General features: G+C 41.3%; 1 protein-coding gene across 1 annotated transcript in view; it reads left to right on the top strand.

Moving 5' to 3' along the window:
• The window catches only part of LRRC9 (leucine rich repeat containing 9), an 86,004-nt gene extending 67,906 nt beyond the window's left edge, over window positions 1–18,098 (top strand). The window contains exons 31-33 of the mRNA XM_074956416.1: window positions 9,731–9,914; window positions 10,220–10,394; window positions 16,996–18,098. Coding sequence (XP_074812517.1) covers window positions 9,731–9,914; window positions 10,220–10,394; window positions 16,996–17,035 — 399 coding nt within the window. The 3' untranslated portion in view covers window positions 17,036–18,098. The remainder of the gene's footprint in view (window positions 1–9,730; window positions 9,915–10,219; window positions 10,395–16,995) is intronic.
• The last annotated feature ends 247 nt before the right edge of the window (window positions 18,099–18,345 follow it).

Here is an 18,345-nt window from a genome sequence, read left to right as displayed (position 1 = left end):
ACCTTTACTATTCTAATAATTCCTCCTTCCACCCTCAGATATTTGTAGAATCTTAGCATGTTCCTCTCTGCTTTGCTCTGTAGACTCTCTCAATCTTTCCTCCTAAAACAAATCTCTAGCTCCTGATCATTTTTGATGCTTTCCCTATGTTCCCTTCAATTTGTAAATGGCTTTCTAGTAGTGAGATGTACAGAAATGAACACAGTACTCCAGGTGCTATTATACAACATTGTATAGACAAGGGCTGAGATGAAGAAATAAGGTCGCCACTGAATTTCATAGGCACTTGTGCACCCAACTAATTTAGGCTCCTTTGAAAATCTTAGTCTGGGACTATTACTTTCTACTTCCTGACAACGATGGCTCTGCATATGCTGTCCAAAATTGCATCGGCCTCTTTTGCTACTAGATGCATCACAAACTGAACTGGTACCTATTTTGCTCTTCACTATTGCCCTTAAATCTCTTGCCACCCATGACAGTCTTAAATCTCTTTTCAGAGAAAAACAGGGGTTTGACTGCCTTATTTTGTTCGGTCTGCCTCTCTTATTTATAAGATACACTTAATTTTGACATTATTTGGTGAGTCCTTTAGTACAATGATCTTGCCTCTTACTTAACCAACAATATAATTGTGCTCAAGTTAAGACTCTAGCTCAAACAGAGGTTACAGGCTTGATGCAGAAATTACTGAGCGAGGTTCTGTGGTTTGTGTAGGTCAGACTAGGTGATCACGATGGTCCTTTCTGACCTTAACATCTATGAATCTTAAGAGAAATTCAAGTTTTCATGAAATGTGGATTTCAGATGCAGGCTTAATGGGCCAAAACCAGTCCTTTGTGTAAGGAGGTATAACTCCATTCATTGTCGTGGAAGGAGTTACAACCACTTATAGCAAGGCTGAATTTGGACTGATATGTTCAGGGGTGTATGGAGGCCTTTTGCATGGAGAGAAGTGTATTTATGTGGAACTTACTAATTGCATCCTTCATTTGATACTTTTATAAAAAGTTCCAGGAAAATCCAACTTTATTACAAGTACAATGTTATTACCATGATTCAATATTCGCAAAAAGAAAAGGAGTACTTTTGGCACCTTACAGACTAACCAATTTATTTGAGCATAAGCTTTCGTGAGCTACAGTTAGTCTCTGAGGTGCCACAAGTACTCCTTTTCTTTTCATGATTCAATATTGACAGTTACAATGACTTCCACACAAATATACTGTCCTCTTTGGTTCTGATAATACCAGACTGATAAGCTTTTGATACAGCAAAGTGACAGGAACAGGACTTGCCATAGGAGGATCCACTCATACAACATCTGTCATCCTCCTCATTGGATCAGTCCATAGTCCCAGACTCATCTTCCCCATTTCCAGAAGACTATAAGTCTTACTAAGACCTCCTAAGCAGGATGGCTGCAGAAGCTTTGGGCATCCAGGCTTAGTTTGTCTAAGAGAATACTCAAACTTTTGGACATTCTTCAGTCCTCAGCCCCAGGGAGGATTGCCCTCCCTATAAATGAACCTCTGTGGGAGCCAGTGAAGACCTTGCAGCACATGCTAGCTTCCTTAGTTCCCTTAACTAAGCATGTGGGCAAGCAGTACTAAGTCCCCATTCAAGGCGTTTAATATTTCTCCTCTCTCCCAGGTCCAAACTCCTTTGTGGTTACTGCCACAAACAAGAGGACACAACAGGGAAGGTACAAATTGATTCCCAAAGAGAAAAAGGCCAAGAGACTGGATTTAATGGACAGATTTATTCCACCTTGTCTCTCCAAATGCGCATAGCTAATAGGAGGCTCTTTTATCTAAATACGATTTTGTGAACTGGAACACATTAACTGGAAGATGCGAGGGAGGAATGTCAGGCTTTCCTGGTAGAAGGCTACCTAGTAGCCAAGACATCACTCCAGCTGGCACTTGATGTAGCAGATGCTTCTTCCAGGATTATGGCCTCAGCTGTAACAATGAGAAGAGCCTCCTAAATACAGAACTCCAGCATAGCGCTTGAAGTTCAACATGATATAGAAGACCTCCCCTTTGATAGGTGGTTTCTGTTTTCTGAGAAAACCAGTGAGACTCAACGCTTATTTAAAGTGTGTTACATTAAGCTCTTTTGGGAGGAGGAGAGATCTGTACCCCAGCCATCCAGAGAGGGCAACGCGGGGGTCAGCAACAATATGCTCAATACTTCCAGCAGTATTTCAGGCACCCTGCCTATTCTAGGCAGCATTCCTTTTCAAAGAGGAGGCATAAACAGAGGAAGTGGTTCTCTGATTCCACCTGTAACCAGCTAGCTCATCCTCAATCCGCTTTGGGCGAAAAGCCCTTTTGACTCTTGCCTCAAGGATAGCATTCTAGCCACCAGCAATCTCCCTCTCCTATTCCTTTTCTCTGGGGACAGACTGTCCCACTTTTGCTATGATTGGGAAGCCATAACTGGAGACAAATGGGTCTTAAGCACTTTGAGAGTAGGACATACTATCCAATTCCTCCCATCCTTTTTCAGGGATCCATCTCAAAAATTGTTACTTCATTAAGAACTTCAAAGGTCATAGAAGAAGTCCTTCTTCACAAATTGGGGGATGATATTTTATTCCTGGTACTTTTTGATCCCCCAAGTGAAAGGTGGGGTCAAAAACCCATACTTGATCTTTGAAATGGCAACGAGTACGTCATGTATATTAGGTTTTATATGGTCACCCTAGTGACCCTCCCCTTGTTAGATCACGATGACTGGTTTGCTGCCCTCAGTCTTCAGGACACCTACTTCCATATGGCACTGTGGCGGAGCCACAGGAAGTTGTTGAGACTTGTAGTAGGAGACCAACATTAGCAATACACAGTCCTCTCCTTTTGCCTGTCCTGTGCCTTGCATATATTCACCAAATGCATGCCGCCATTACTGCCATATCTTAGGATGGAGGGAATGTCTCCCTTAACGGGACTATTCGCTTATGCAGGGCAAATCAGAAGACCAAGTCCTTAGTCGTGTCCAATTTATACCATGTCTCTTCGATCATCTGGGACTCATCCTATACAAATTAAAATCCACATTAGTTCTAAAATCTTGCCCCTTCTCCACACTCTGAGTATGTTTTGAAGTTGCTGTCCACATGGCCCTTTGTACTTATGTCATTTGGCATGCAAGATTGGCTCCATACTCTTCAGGGAAGATTAAAATTGGTTTTACGCCCAAACTGTCGTCATTTGCACATTCTAGTTTGGGTGCCTCTGGCAGTCCTGGCATCCCTAAAGCAGTGGACAGATCAGAGCAATATTTGTGCAGTTGTACATTTTGCTCATTTCCACCTGTCCCTGCCCCCAAACACAACCATAGTTACATTTGTCTTGATAGGTTGATGTACACATCTGGGGACACTGAGAGCCCAACCTTTGTGGAAAGAACAGGAGACATAAGGACAGCCATACTGGGTCAGACCAAAGGTCTGTCTAGCCCAGTATGCTGTCTTCCGACAGTGGCCAATGCCAGGTGCCCCAGAGGGAACGAACAGGTAATCATCAAGTGATCCATCCCCTGTCGCCCATTTCCAGCTTCTTGCAAACAGAGGCTAGAGACACCATCCCTGCCCATTCTGGCTAATAGCCATTGATGGACCTATCCTCTATGAATTTATCTAGTTCTTTTCTGAACCCTGTTATAGTCTTGGCCTTCACAACATCCTCTGGCAAAGAGTTCCACAGGTTGACTGTGCATTGTGTGAGAAAATACTTCTTTTGTTTGTTTTAAACCTGCTGCCTATCAATTTCCTTTGGTGGCCCCTAGTTCGTGTGTTATGAGAAGGAGTAAATAACACTTCCTGTCACAGTGCGGGACTCACCCCTGTGGCGCCTCCTGCTGGTCTCTCAGGGAATTAGCTCTTCTAGCCTCTGGAGTGCCCTCTGCAGGCTGGTGTCCCGCTTGCCATTGGCCCCGTGTCCCTCCCAGACCCCGGTGCCCTTTCTATTCAGGGTGCTGCCCCCTGGCAGTACCCCCACAGTCTCTGGGTCTCCCCTCCCGGGGAACCCCCACCCACTATCCCCACCTCGCCTCAGTCTTTGGCTACTGCCAGTCACCATTGAGCCCCCGCACACTGGGGCAGAGTGCAGTGTATAAGCCAATCATCACAGGCAAGGGGGGTTTGGACCTGCTGCCTCTGCGTACCTTTGGGCTGCCCCCTGCAACCCCAGTACCTATCCTAGGCCGTCTGCCAGGCCTGCAGCCTGGGGGCTTTCCAGTCTGGAGTCTCCCAGCTTCTCTGGCCTTCCCCAGCCCTGTTTCATCTCAGGTACCCTGGTATGCTCCCTAATAGCTAGGCCCATCTCCCTCCACAGCTAGAGGAGACTTTGTCAGCTCCTGGCCCACTGCCCTCTTATAAGGGCCAGCTGAGCCCTCGTTGGGGTGTGGCCATAGCTGAGCCTGCTTCCCCAATCATCCTGGGAACTGCGTGCTCCCAGCCATAGCCCTCTCCTGGGCTGTTTTAAGCCCGTCAAGGCCGGAGCAGGTGACCACCCCGCTACACTTCCTTATTTACTTTCTCCACACCAGTCATGATTTTATAGACCTCTATCATATCCCACACTTAGTCGTCTCTTTTCCAAGCTGAAAAGTCCCAGTCTTATTAATCTCTCATCATACGGAAGCCATTCCATACCCCTAATCATTTTTGTTGCTCTTTTCTGAATCTTTTCCAATTCCAATGTATCTTTTTTGAGATGGGGTGACCAAATCTGCACGCAGTATTCAAGATGTGGGTGTACCATGGATTTATCCAGAGGCAATATGATATTTTCTGTCTTATTATCTATCCCTTTCTTAATGATTCCCAACATTCTGATTGCCACTGCACATTGAGTGGATGTTTTCAGAGAACTATCCGCAATGACTCCAAGATCTTTCTTGAGTGGTAACAGCTAATTTAGACCCCATCATTTTATATGTATAGTTGAGATTGTTTTCCAATGTGCATTACTTTGCATTTATCAACATTGAATTTCATTTGCCATTTTGTTGCCCAGTCAATTTTGAGAGATCCTATTTACCTCTCTGCATTTGGAAAATTGACCATTTATTTCTACCCTTTGTTTCCTATCATTTAACCTGTTACCAATCCATGAGAGAACCTTCCCTCTTATCCCATGACTGCTTACTTTGCTTAAGAGCCTTTGGTGAGGGACCTTGTCAAAGGCTTTCTGAAAGTCTAAATTCACTATATCCACTGGATCCAGCCTTGTCCACATGCTTGTTGACCCCCTCAAAGAATTCTAGTAGATTGGTGAGGCATGATTTCCCTTTACAAAAAACATGTTGACTATTCCTCAACATATTATGTTCAGCTATGTGTCTGACAATTTTGTTCTTTACATATCATATTACATATCAGTTTTCTAAAGCTTTGAGCAATTTACATTTGCCAACCCTTTCTCCTTCACATCAGGAGCTTGTCCATTCATGTATTTACCAGCAATACAACAGCAATATATTATGTGAACAAGCAGGGAGGAGCTCAGTCCAGTCAGATCTATCAGGAAGCGATGAAGTACTTTTGCATCAAGGAAGACATTGTCCCCATGGCCGCTCACTACCTGGTCCAAGAATCAGCTGATTGACCACCTCAGCAGGAATTTCTCCAGAAATCTCAAGTGATCTGTGAAGAACAGCATCTTGAGGTCGATTTTCAGGGCCTAGGTCAACCGATGGAATGCCCTATTTGCAATAAATGACTACAAGAAATGCTCACAATTTTGCTCTCGAGTGGGTCAGTCCCTGCTCTCTCTCTGATGCCTTCTAACTGAGCTTGGGGTTTGTGCTAATCTATGCCTTCCCTCCCATTCTGCTCATTCCTCAGGTCTGTCTCAAACAAGATCACACCAAACTGATATTCATTGTTCCAACCTTGTCGAGATGTCAGTTCTCCGATCTACTCAGTCTATTGGTCCAACCTCTAAGACTTCTTCCCCTCCTTCGAGATCTTCTGTCAGAACACTGTGGTCAGATGTGGCATCCAGATCTGGGCAGCCTGTACCTCATGGCGTGGATGCTAAACGGTTAGATAAAGCAGAAGAGAGATGTTCAGAAGCAGTCCAAGTTGTGCCTGTTGAACAGTACAAACCAATGCACTGGATCAAACCTACTTGGCCAAATGGAAACACTTCTCAATCTGGATTGCTGGTTAGGGAATTCAGCCAATGGAAGCCCAGATTCAGGATGTTTTAGAGTACCTGTTGCACCTTAAATTGTCAGACCTTTCTCTCAGTTCTCTGAGGGCCCACGTAGCAGTGGTTTCGGTGTTCCATCCCCTGATCCAAAGAAAAGTTCTTTTTTTTTGTTTTTGTTTTTCCCCCAACTCTGTGGTAGTTAGGTTTCTGAAAGGTGTTACTCGCCTCTTCCCTCCAATAAAGAACACTGTTCCCTTTTGGGACCTTCACACTGTGCTCACTGCCCTCATGGGTTCCCCATTCGAGCCTTAACTGCTCGCTCTCTCTTTGACAAAAGATGACCTTTCTTATTGCACTAACATCTGCCAGAAGGGTAGGTGTACTTCAGGCACTGGTGGCAGGACCTCCATATACCCAGTTTTTCAAAGGCAAAGTAACCTTAAGGCCACATTCAAAACTAACTAAAATGGTAACAAGCGATTCATCTCAACCAAATATTATACTTGCCTCTATATTTTCTGAAGCCACAGACAAATGTAGGTGTCTGTGCTGTGTCTCATTCTTTTGGAGGAAAGTCTGTTTGGAAATTTGTTGATTTTATGAGCTTGAAAATTATGATTTGGTATGGAGTCTGCATGCCACAGGTGCAGCAAATTGCTTAGCTTTAAGTCTCCTAGTTGTCCTGTGTCAATCATTTTGTTGTAGTAAACCGTAACGGATTTTTATTAAAAACAGATGAAGTTATCACAGGAAATGCTCTTGACATAGACTGATTTTTGCATTTTATCCTTTAAGACATCCAAGAACTTCCAGGGATCTAAGTGGCCCCAGGACTCCCATCCCCTCCCACTGAAAGTTCCCCACCACCACCACCATTGAAATCTGAGACCACTGACTATCATGCTGCCCAATGGAATCTTAATATTTCCTTATGCGCCTTCAACCGGGCGGTCTGTATCCACATGTTCTCTTACACTTGGATTGTAAGCTCTGTGGGACAGGGAGCATGTTTTCATTTGGTGTTTGTACAGGGCCTAGCACAGCGAGAGCCTGATCCATAGTTGGGCTCCTAGGTGCTACCCCAATATGAAGGAGCCATATAGTGAGCATTCTTTGGTTCCATTGCAGACTGGTGATTTTCACATCACTGGGTGCACTTTCTTCAGATCTTTGTTTAATTGATCCATTATTTGCCTGCTGTCCAGAAGGTAGTACACATTTTAACCATCCATCCCTACCACAGCATATGTGTAAAACGGTGAGGAGAGCTGGGTTCATTTCCCAGCTCTGCCACTTACTTGCTATGTGGCTTTATATTGGGCAAGCCACTTAACCTCTTCATGCCTCAGTTTCTCTGTTTATAAAGCACAGTAACGCCACTTTCTCACCTGGGTAAAGCATTTTGAAGTCTATGGATAAAACACTGTAAGTAGTCAGGATTAATATAGGCATCACTAGTCAGCTTTGATTGCCCATTTGTCCAACTTTCTCCCAAACACCTCCGTATCATACTGTCCCTTATGTATGAGAGGAGCTCCCCATAACATCTACAAAGCCATTATACGCCAATATTCTCCTTTAAACTCAGCTCTGCCTGGATACCTACAAAACACTTGACAATGGCTAAGCAGTTGCTGTGACCACTGCTTACACTAATCCTAATCATCTCACTGTTGCCTTGTGCTCCCCATCTGCTTGTAGTAATTACCCATTCTCTCATCATACATTTCGACTGTAAGCTCTTGGGGGGTAGAAACACTCTTTTTGTCATATGTGTGCGACATGCTTTATTGTGATAAGGCTCTCTTGGTGCTACTGCAATACAAATAATAAAGGTGTCAATTTAATAAAGGTGCAATTGATTTCCCTGATATTAGGGCTAACATTGATAGTAAATCACACACAATCCAGATATGTCAAAATCCCTGTATATCGGGTTCTACCTTAAACCTGACCTTGCAAACACATGCAATCACAGACCTCCTTATGGATACGCTAGCATGTCAGTTGGTAGGATCAGGGCTTTAGTGAGTTACTTTGCTACTGAACACATTTTTGCCACTTGAAGCCACAGTCCTTGTATACAAGAGTTCAAGGCACTTGTGGATTGAGTCACTGCATGTGTAAATGTTTTATTTCAAAACTGACCTGTATTCTTATACATTGGAAATCACTTAAATAAAAAACATAGCAGGATTAGCAAAGCAAGAGAAGTATGTTAAGGCAATATCTTTAGTGATATCTCTGTTTTATGTTAAGGTTCAATGAAGATGTTATACCTAGTTAGCTAGAACAGAACTGAGCCATTATCTCATTAGGTCATTGAAGTGGAACAACACAAAAGATTTTTCAAGTTTGTCAGTTGCATTCTAGTTGTGCTTTTTCAAGTCCTTGTTAGAAAGTAAGGAGTGAAACCCTATGGTGTCATTTAAGTGGAAAAAATGCTTTTGATGTTAAACTTCAAAACAAATTTTCTCAGCAGTAAGTAGGTTAGCACCTTATTTACTACTACTCAGGTTGTTGTTGGAATGCTCGGTACATAGTATGTCATTGCTTTTTTGTCTTTATGCTTATATTTCTCTCCTCTTGTTAATGCTTTTCACTATTGAATTGGAGATGGTTTTAAGGATGGACAATCAGTCACTTTACTTGCATATTTTATAGGGTTTTTTTAAAATTTATTTCTGCATTTCAAAAACAATAGTAAATTTCTTTTAACCAGACAAATGAGCACTGACTTATACTCAGCATAACATCAGACACTAGGATTTTACTTATGAAACAGTATACATAGATTTATTTATGAATTGGTTGGTATGGTATTATAAAGATCTTTCCAACATTGCAATTTTACAAGCCCTCTGCTGATCATCAGTTTACACATTAGATGTATTCTTCTTTTTTATAAATAGCTCTGGTGTGCTACTGTAGCTTAGCTCCCAGAGTGCTCCCCGAACTTTAGCAATCCCCAGATTTTGTAAATATATAATCGTTAATCCATTCAGCATGCACAGCTTCTATTTTTGTGCTACAGTTCAACTGGCAACTAAAATAGTTTAATCTCAAGTTAGTAACAGTAGACTGACTGCCCAATCCTATAATCCTTTATGTAAAGTTTTCCCATTGACATTATTATTATGAATTATTTGTATCACAGTAGTGCCTAGAGGCCCTGAACAGAATTGGAGCTCCATTTTTCTTGGTGCTAACACGGAGACAATCCCTGCCCCAGAAATCTTACAGTCTACATTGACAAGAAAAAGGGTGGGAGAAGGAAAATATTATTATCCCCATTTGAAAGCCAGAAACACAGAGGTTATCTGACTTGCCCAAGGTCACATGGAGTCTATAACAGAACCAGGAACCTAACAGAGTTCTCTTCAGTCCTAGTCCAGTGTCTTAACTACAAGACCAAAGACTCCTCTCAAACACTGTTTTAGTAAGTATTATTTGTGCATATGTTTTTCTGGAATCGTGCCCTAATACAGTATCTATGCAGCTTATGTATTTTGCCTCAAAGACCAAACTATGAGACCTATTTACTTGCCTTTTGTTTTATTATGTAGGGAATCCCAGTTGCAAACTCCCCTATGGACTGTGGATTTCCTGGATTACCAATTACCTTTTCAAAACATCCTCCCATGAGAGTAACAAATGTGAATCTGCTTGAGGGCATCAACCATTTATTTGGATCTGACCTCATGTTTCCTCATGTATTTGAAGATCCTTTACTGAATGAGGCAAATAAACGTGAGTATAGTATTCTGGTTCCTTTCCTGAATGTAAAATATCATTATATATTTTCTAGTACTGGACATTACATATAGGCTAAATAGAGTAATTTTAATAAGGGCATTTTGACTTACCAAAGATATCTTGGAGACTATCTGGAACTAATGGTATTTCAGTTGCATTTAAAAAAAAAAAAAAAAAGACATTCGTTCATTCATAGTTGACTTTATTTTGTACTATTTATATATAACTAAATCTTTGTGCACACCCTGTTATTACTGTTGTGATGTCTGGAGGGTGTCCATATACATTTTGTGATTCAGATAAGAAATCTAAGAACCAAGGAATGGTGACAAATAATCCTCGAAGCATCCATGCAGAAATAGCTCTCAGGCAAGTAAAAGGAGCAACAGCTAATCTTCTAAACCAGTTGACACAACAGAGTGGCACTACCCGAACTGCATTTGTACACCAGAACAGCAGAGAAAATGACGGCAGGTGAGACTCTTATCAGCAGGAAACATTGTTTTTCCTATTTTTGCTAGCACGATGCTTCCCTTCTTCCTTAATCACTCTACATCTGGGAAAATCTGACTTTTTCTTCTTTCCAGGGCTGACAAAGTTTTCTTTCCTCCAACCCCTTCTCCCATCATCCAAAAGATGTGTTTTAATTGAGTCGTCATTCCCAGCTTCCCCTGAGGGATATGTTTTCCTGTCCCCTGATAAAGCTCCTAATGTGACTAGTAAGACCAAAAAACGTGCAGATAAAAAGGTTAGCGCTAGAACGATGACTCATTTGGCATGTGATTAAGATAACGTACTGAACAGGAGCAAGCAAGTGTCCCACAAATCCAAGCTGATTCTGTAATGTAGCTTGCTCGAGCCTTCCTGTTTCATTTTTTGTTTTCTTCACAGTTCCTAATTTTTTGTTTACTATTTTAAAAATTGAATATATCACAGTAGCAGCAATTAAGAGTGAACCTGTTGTTATGACCAGGAATGCTCAAGGTTAAAAATGATTATCTCAAAACAAAGGCCCGACCCCACTAACACTTAATACCAAGCATAGTACTTATTACCTTGAGACTACAAGCCGGTGAGACTATTAATGAATAATAATGTGCAATGATTATTTATTTGTATTACTGTCGGACCTAAGAAACCTAGTCCTGGGGCAAGACCCCATTATGCTAGGCACTGTACATTGAAATCAGAACTACACTCAGTAGCTGGTGTTTGCAAGATCAAGGCCCAAGAGAGCATTTGTCTTAGGACAAATGTCACACATTATTATACCTACAGACCATACAGTTCTATGGCAGCTTAAATCCCATTTCTTGTGTCATTGCATTAGCGTTACAGTGCAATCAGTTGATGCCCAAAATACAACTCAAAATGTGTTACATAGCAAGGATTCTGTCATACTTTGAGAGTTAATTCCATGCTTTTTCTTACTAGAAAAATGGGCATGAAGATGGAGAATCACATTTTGCCCCTCGGGCTCAAAGCACACTGGCAAAATGTTAGGAAGAAAAAAAAATTGGATAGAAAATAATACTGAAAATATTATATTGCCTTCTTATAAGTTGGTGGTACACCCTTCACCTTGAATAGTGTGTGCAAATCTGGTTACGCAGTCTCAAAAAATATACACCAGAAACAGGAGTCCAGAAATGAACATGAAAATGTTGAGGGATAGATGTGTTCCCTATGGTGTTTGGAAGATAAACGCTTGAGTTCTAGAGTTTGGTGCTGAGGTATTAGATCTGCGTAAGGCCCTCCTCATAAGGCACTACTTTCAGGGTACTGGGAGACTGTAGGGGCTGAAATCCTTGACCTTCCCTGTCTGGCAAACAGCATTTTGGTTACTGTCTAGAACACAGCATGGAGCAGACTTCTGAAAGTGACTGAGTTGAAGCATCTAGAGCAGCCAAGCACCATGGGCTTATCCAGGGAAACCCTGGGCTCCTCTGTTCTGATAAATGGCTCTTATACCAAAGTGTCCCATGCCAAGGAGCAGTACTGACTGGGTACAATTGCCATAGTAACCCTTTTGAAGCAACCTAGCACAGAAAAGAAACATGAAGGACAGGAAACCAGCTGCCATTTGTAAGCAACTTCCTCCTCTGAGCCACTATGCCTGTACTCCTTTACTGTCCAGCATCCTGGGCACCTACTGAACAGAATATTGACCTGATTATACAGTAGAGCCCATGTATCAACTATGTTTGCCACTTAGACAATACAGTGATAGGCTCCTGAGAAATAAGCAAGATATAATTATTTCAATTTAAATAATAAAAAGAAGCCCCTGCAAAGCTCTGGGTGACCTAACACATAATTAATAGTATAAAACCTCAGTAGCATTAAAATAATTATTCAAAAAGGAACAGGCAGCCTCCACCTACATAAAAGAGCCTTTTCACCCCTTCAGCACATGGAGAAGGCTTTAGGTTTGCTTCCCAAGAACCTTGAACAGATGTGTTTTGCAGCCTATCCAAAGATCTAGACAGATCCAAAAGTGCATCCACGGTAAACTGGTGCATCAGACTGGCCGCAGAAAAGAGCCAGTGTATCAACCTAGATCCAGGGACCAGTGCCTTTGAAGTGCTAGAGATATCTGATTCCATGCCACCATAGCTCCTCAAGCAGTTTGGTTCAGCTCTGCACTTCATCAGGGACTGCTGTGAGATTTTCTCCTGACCACAGGTAGCCTGAGCTCAGATATCAGGGTGATGAGTGTGATATTGAAACCTAGATTGCTGGAGTCAGTGGTCCAGCACTATTCACAGGGCTGTTCAGAGCTCATGGAGCAATTTCATTGCTCACACTAACCTGTGCAGCTCCATTCCATGAGGACATTCCAGAATGCCTGGCCAATTCCACTCTGCCTTGTACGTGATCTGTAAGAATTGTGCAACGTACCACCTCAAGGACAGTTAGCATTAATAGGTCCACTTTGTGCTGACTGGCTCAGGTACTCCTGTGACCTTAGACAACTCTTGCCTTATTTCAAGATGAGCTCTGGGAGTCTCATACAAACCTATACTTCCTTGCAGGTGGGCTCCCTTGCCTGAATAGTTCCATGCTAACACAGATGTTCCAGGGCAAATGGTCAGAGGAAATGACCAATGGACATTCATAGCTAATTCGTAAAGGGTGAATTTTACCCCCCAGTGTGTAGGCCTTTTGCTGGCCCTCTGTGCAGGACTCAATGTCTCCCACACTACTTAATTAGAATGTTGTTGCTCTGATGTGTGCACTTATTTTTACTTGGGGCAGAAGTATTTTTCACTTAAAGCTGTGTGTATTATTCTTTCCTTGGCAAGTGGATTGACTTACACTAGAACAGAGGTAGTCACACCAGTCCTTTTTATGTTTAAAACAACCAACTACACAGAGAGTGGAGATGATGATGTGGGAAGGATTCTGCATTAATAGAAATGCCTGCTTTACCGGAAACAGCACATTTGTTCCTAAATTCTCTTCCAGCTCTTTTGCACGATGGCCATGCTTTCCTTGGTGGTTTTCTTTATTATCTTTATGAAGACAACGAAAATATTAAGACCATCTTGTTGTAATCTGTTTACTATTGTAGTATAATTCAGAGACAAAAATACATTAAAATGGATTAAGGTTGAGAGGGCATTTCAATAACTTGATGAAAAAATATTACAGGGATATTGTAACATCACAAAGCCACGCATTGTAAACTGAGGAAAGTCAAATTTAAGGTTACACTTAAAAGAAATCCAACCCTGTTAAGGTAAGAAAAGCACAGTGAAGGCACCCAAACTACTTAACTATTGCATAGCATCATGCAGTAGTCATATGATTTTAATATTTGTGGTCCTGGATTAGATCAAACTGAATCTAAAGACACATTAGATTTTTTGAATACCCTCCACCCCCACCATGACATCATTACAGGGCACTGTTAAGGTTCTTTGTGTGCCTTAACTGTACATTTCTTAACTTAATGTGTTTAGAGTTCTTTGAAGTATAACTTTAACTGAATTTCCTGGGCTTATAATGCTTGGTTTGTGGATAATACGATAGCCCTGTAATGATTTTTACATTTAAATTACGGACATACACTCTTGACCTTAGCTCTATTTTACCATAATTTTTTGCCTGGGGATTTCTTTGGTTTTTTTTTAATGTATTAAAAATGTTGTACACATACAACAATAAACCCAAAGGAAAATGGGTTTTTAATTTGAAAATTTATAGATCAACTTTAAATCATTTTTTATTTTAACTTTTATGGGCAGCTTCCCAGTACTCCAAAGAAGTCAGAGTGCACCAGCCAGTGAAGTTGTGTTTTATAGCTGCTTTGCATCACCAGAGCAGCAGAAAACAGCTGAAGTGTGCTGGTGAATCTGGCCCTTAATTTACAATTGATTGGTTTACCGGGCTTATGAGTGAGATTGTGCTATGCAAAGGGCTCATGGAGAGCCCAGCCCAAGTCCAAAATCACTGTGCGTTAAAGGCTCTCCCGTCAGTTCCACTGGCAGCGTGCTTCAGTGCACAGGGGTTCCCTGCTGCACTGTTGCCTTCGCTCCACTCAAGCACTGCGGCCCAAACTAGCCTGCAGCAATAGACTCTTTAAAAAGCAGTTGGGCCAGTTAATCTACCAATGAGAACTTTAGATACGTGTTCAGTCTCCCTCATACCAATGAGTCATTACCACTATTTGCATGAAAATTAACTGTAGTCGAATAATTGGCTGATTTACCTCTGACACACTAGCACTACTTAAGAGTTACCTGTGCTGTTGACCTGAGCCATCCATGGCCTACAGAATTATAACAATTACAGACAACAAGCAGTAATAATTTAGCTTAATTACAACCTAATTTATTCAAATACAGCCTATGCACAAGACTTCAATTAATTGTACATATATGAAAAATGTGAAGTGTGTTGTTTTGCTGTTAATTTAACATGGATCAAAGAAAAGACTCACAAAGGATGCTACAGTTTTTCAAAGGACAGAGTTCTTAATTAATTTATAAACTAATGAATAGACTTGTCAATTCTCGAAAATTCATTCTGTAGTCAGAGAGCAAGTGCTGTAAATTTAGATGTACCCTATTTTTCCATACAAAGCAAAGAGGTTGAATCCCTGTTTTAAGTGCAAAATGGAACTTAACCTCAACTCTGAATTCCCAAACAGCACCTTCAGAATATAATTTTTCCTGTCTTTGTTCCCTCGAGTGGTTGAATATTAAAATATCCTGGGCCTCAATGTGGCAAGTTTTCAACATTTTATTAATTTACATTTTAGTCTAAAAGAAACTTCATGCCAAAGAGATACTGCCAAGTCATAGGAGCTGCACCTTTTGGGAAAAAAAAAAAAAAAGTACACTTTCATTTAAATGCCTAAAGAGGGTTGTAAGCACCTAGTGGCACACAGCTAGGTTTTAAAATATTGGTTTTTACTTCTTTTTAAGCTAAGGTAACAGTTGGAGACAATTCAGGGTACTATATCCCTTAAGCAGGAATGGAAAGTCCTATCAGCTGGTCGTGGAGTATAAGTGAATCCCACATTATAAAGCTGGGAGGGGTTCTTGCAAGTCGCATGCTAACAGCACAGACCCAGGAATGACACTCTGTTACCATGCATACTTTCAGATTACACACTAACAAATGGTCAAAAACTCTCTCAGGGTATGTCTACACTGCAATTAGACACACAGGGCTGACGTGAGCCTAGTGCCAGCAGGCTTAGGCTAAGGGGCTGTTTAATTGCATTGTAGACATTTGGGCTCAGGGACCCTCACAGCCCCGGGCTCAGGTTAACTGCAGTATAGACATACCCTCCATCTTCAGAGACATCACCAAGTTGGAATTGGCTGAAAACCCATCCGAGTGGAACATATAAATGACAACATTCAACATCTGATTATAAGCCAGTAATGGCACATTTCATTTGCTTAATATCTGTGAACCAGCTAGTCATACATATGTAGGGTAAAATTTTCAGAAGCACCTATGTCACAGGGTCTGCAACTCACTGTTTGGCTCAGCTGGGGAATTACCTCACCACTGTCCACACCGCATCTGGCAGTTGCTCAGCCTGTTGCTTCAGTCACTCACGCTGCAGCCAAACTCCCGTTAGTCCGAAGCTGCAGTGCCTCTCCTCCGTGGCTTAGCCCTCTGGCCAAGTCATCATCATCTCCCTCTTCCAGAGTATTACCAGAGTCTCCTTCCTCAAAGTCTCAGACAGTGTCCCAAATCCACTGTAGTGGCTGTGACACTCCCACAGTGGCTGGTAGGGGAACCTGGGCTCATCCTCTATACCAGGTTCTAATCCAGGGACCCTTGAACCAGCAATTCAGGTCTATCCCTCTTGGACCTTGCTGTGCCTTCCCCAGTCTGCTTCCTACTCTGCCGTTCTGAGGCCCCTACTACCTCCTTGCATCAGGGAGCGTGACTGGAGGCTGACCTCCCTGCAACCCCATTCCAGCCTCAACTCCTAGGCTTTGTAGAAGCCCCGCCTGTTCCTGCCCAGGTGAGCTTCCTTCTCAGTCTCATTGCCCCTTAGCTCCCCAGCAGATGTGGTCCAAGGCTCTCTTGGCACTTTTAACTCCATCCATGCCCCATCACAACGTAAGTCATGAGCTTAAGTCCCAAATTAAAGTCAAAGGGATTTAGACTCCTAAGCGACTTAAGTGCTTTTCAAAATGGTATTTAGCCATCTAAATCACTTAGACCTTGCAACACTGAGTGAAGCAATGCCTAAATACCTTTACAAATCTAGGCCTGCATGATGTAGGTACTTTTGAAAATTTTACTCATCATCCTTATTTCATAGGATTAGCTATGAAAGTATTCACAGAGCATAGAGGGTGAAATCCAGGCCCCAGTGCAGTCAATGGTAAATTTCCTCCTGAGTTCAGCAAGGCCAGGATTTCACCCATATGTATATATATGATGGTTGTTATTTACGTGTATGATAGGAATAAACATCCAATTAGTTGATTTGTTATTGTGCTATAAAATTGAGAGTTATTGTTTCCATTACTGCTCTAAATTAATTCCTCCTTTATAAAGCTGTCACTATGGTTTGACTTGTAATGTTTCTTTCTTGCAGGATGCCAGCCAATAGCCCCTCCAGGCCAAATCGAATGTAAACTTCTATAAGAAAAATGGACAAGTGAAATATTGAGCCAAACTCATCCCTGGTATTACTCCATTGACTTCAGTGGAGTTACACCACGGAAGAATTTGTCCTGTTCTGTTTATATTCATAGTTGCCAGGTAAAAATTAATAATGATTGATATGAAGTGTGAACTAACTAATTAAGTTTCTACGGTTGATGAAGCAAACATTCATGCACATAGAACATCATGATCCAAACAATGGATACGCCTTGAGACAAATACTGCTTTCAGTTATGCTGATGTATATCCATTGAATACAGTGGAAAAGATCCCCTGAAGTAAATACTTAGTCCAGATTTACACTGGTGTAGCTGAAGGCAGAATCTGGTCTCTCCATCTTTTACAGGATTTTTTTCAACAACCTCAGGAACTTTCACAAAAATATGAATTAACTGCTCTTTGGTTTAACTGGACTGGAAAAAATCGTAGTATGGTCCGTCATCTTGCAACGGTAAATGAGAGGGAACAGTATCAGTAGATAAGGAGCAATCTTGCAAATTCTTACTCTGGCAAAACTCCCGTGCAGGATTTGGGCAACTGATCTGAAAATATGACAGTCTACCACTCAGTTATAATACATGTACCTATTTTATCTAGTGAGCCTTTCGCACATACATGTATTTCAGTGTGGCCACTGAAATCAGTAGGAGTCATGCAAGTGTAGCTGAAGCCAGAATATGGCCTCTAATATTTAGAACCCAAATGTACTTGTTCCTGAACTTTATATTTTATTTTTTAAGTTATATTACAGAAATTGAAAATACCAGATGATATCACTAGCATCAGTTATTAAACTATCAAAATTCCATTAAACTGGTTCTGTTTTTTAAAAACTTAGCATGACTGTTCAAATAATTATTTGAGTAAACTGCCATGTTACACTTTGAAATTAAAGCAGTGAAAGACATCAGAGCACATGTTTTAATGTAATAAAGTATACCATTCAGAGCTTCATGTAATTTTCACAACATAAATTTTACGTCAGGCCCAAAGTAAATGGTTACTAAAATTATTGCATTTTCTTAAAATTTCATCAGTTAGGTCTGTTAATATTTTGGAAATGTGTAATTCTTGAATTGTGTATCTGAGAAAATTTTTTAAATTAAAAATATAGTTTTATTTTTCCTCTGTAAGCAGTGTAAATTTGTAAGAAAGAATTGGTGTTTCTTACATTTAATTATAGATGAATATATAGCTGCTAAACACAAAGACTGCTTATCAGGCCACCACTATACCCGCTTGTGTCAGAGAGCCCTTTTTGGTGGCATTTTCCTTTGTT

Source organism: Natator depressus, chromosome 6 (assembly GCF_965152275.1).
Source record: "Natator depressus isolate rNatDep1 chromosome 6, rNatDep2.hap1, whole genome shotgun sequence".
In the NCBI taxonomy this organism is placed as follows: Eukaryota; Metazoa; Chordata; order Testudines; family Cheloniidae; genus Natator; species Natator depressus.
This window is presented reverse-complemented; position numbering and strand designations above follow the sequence as displayed.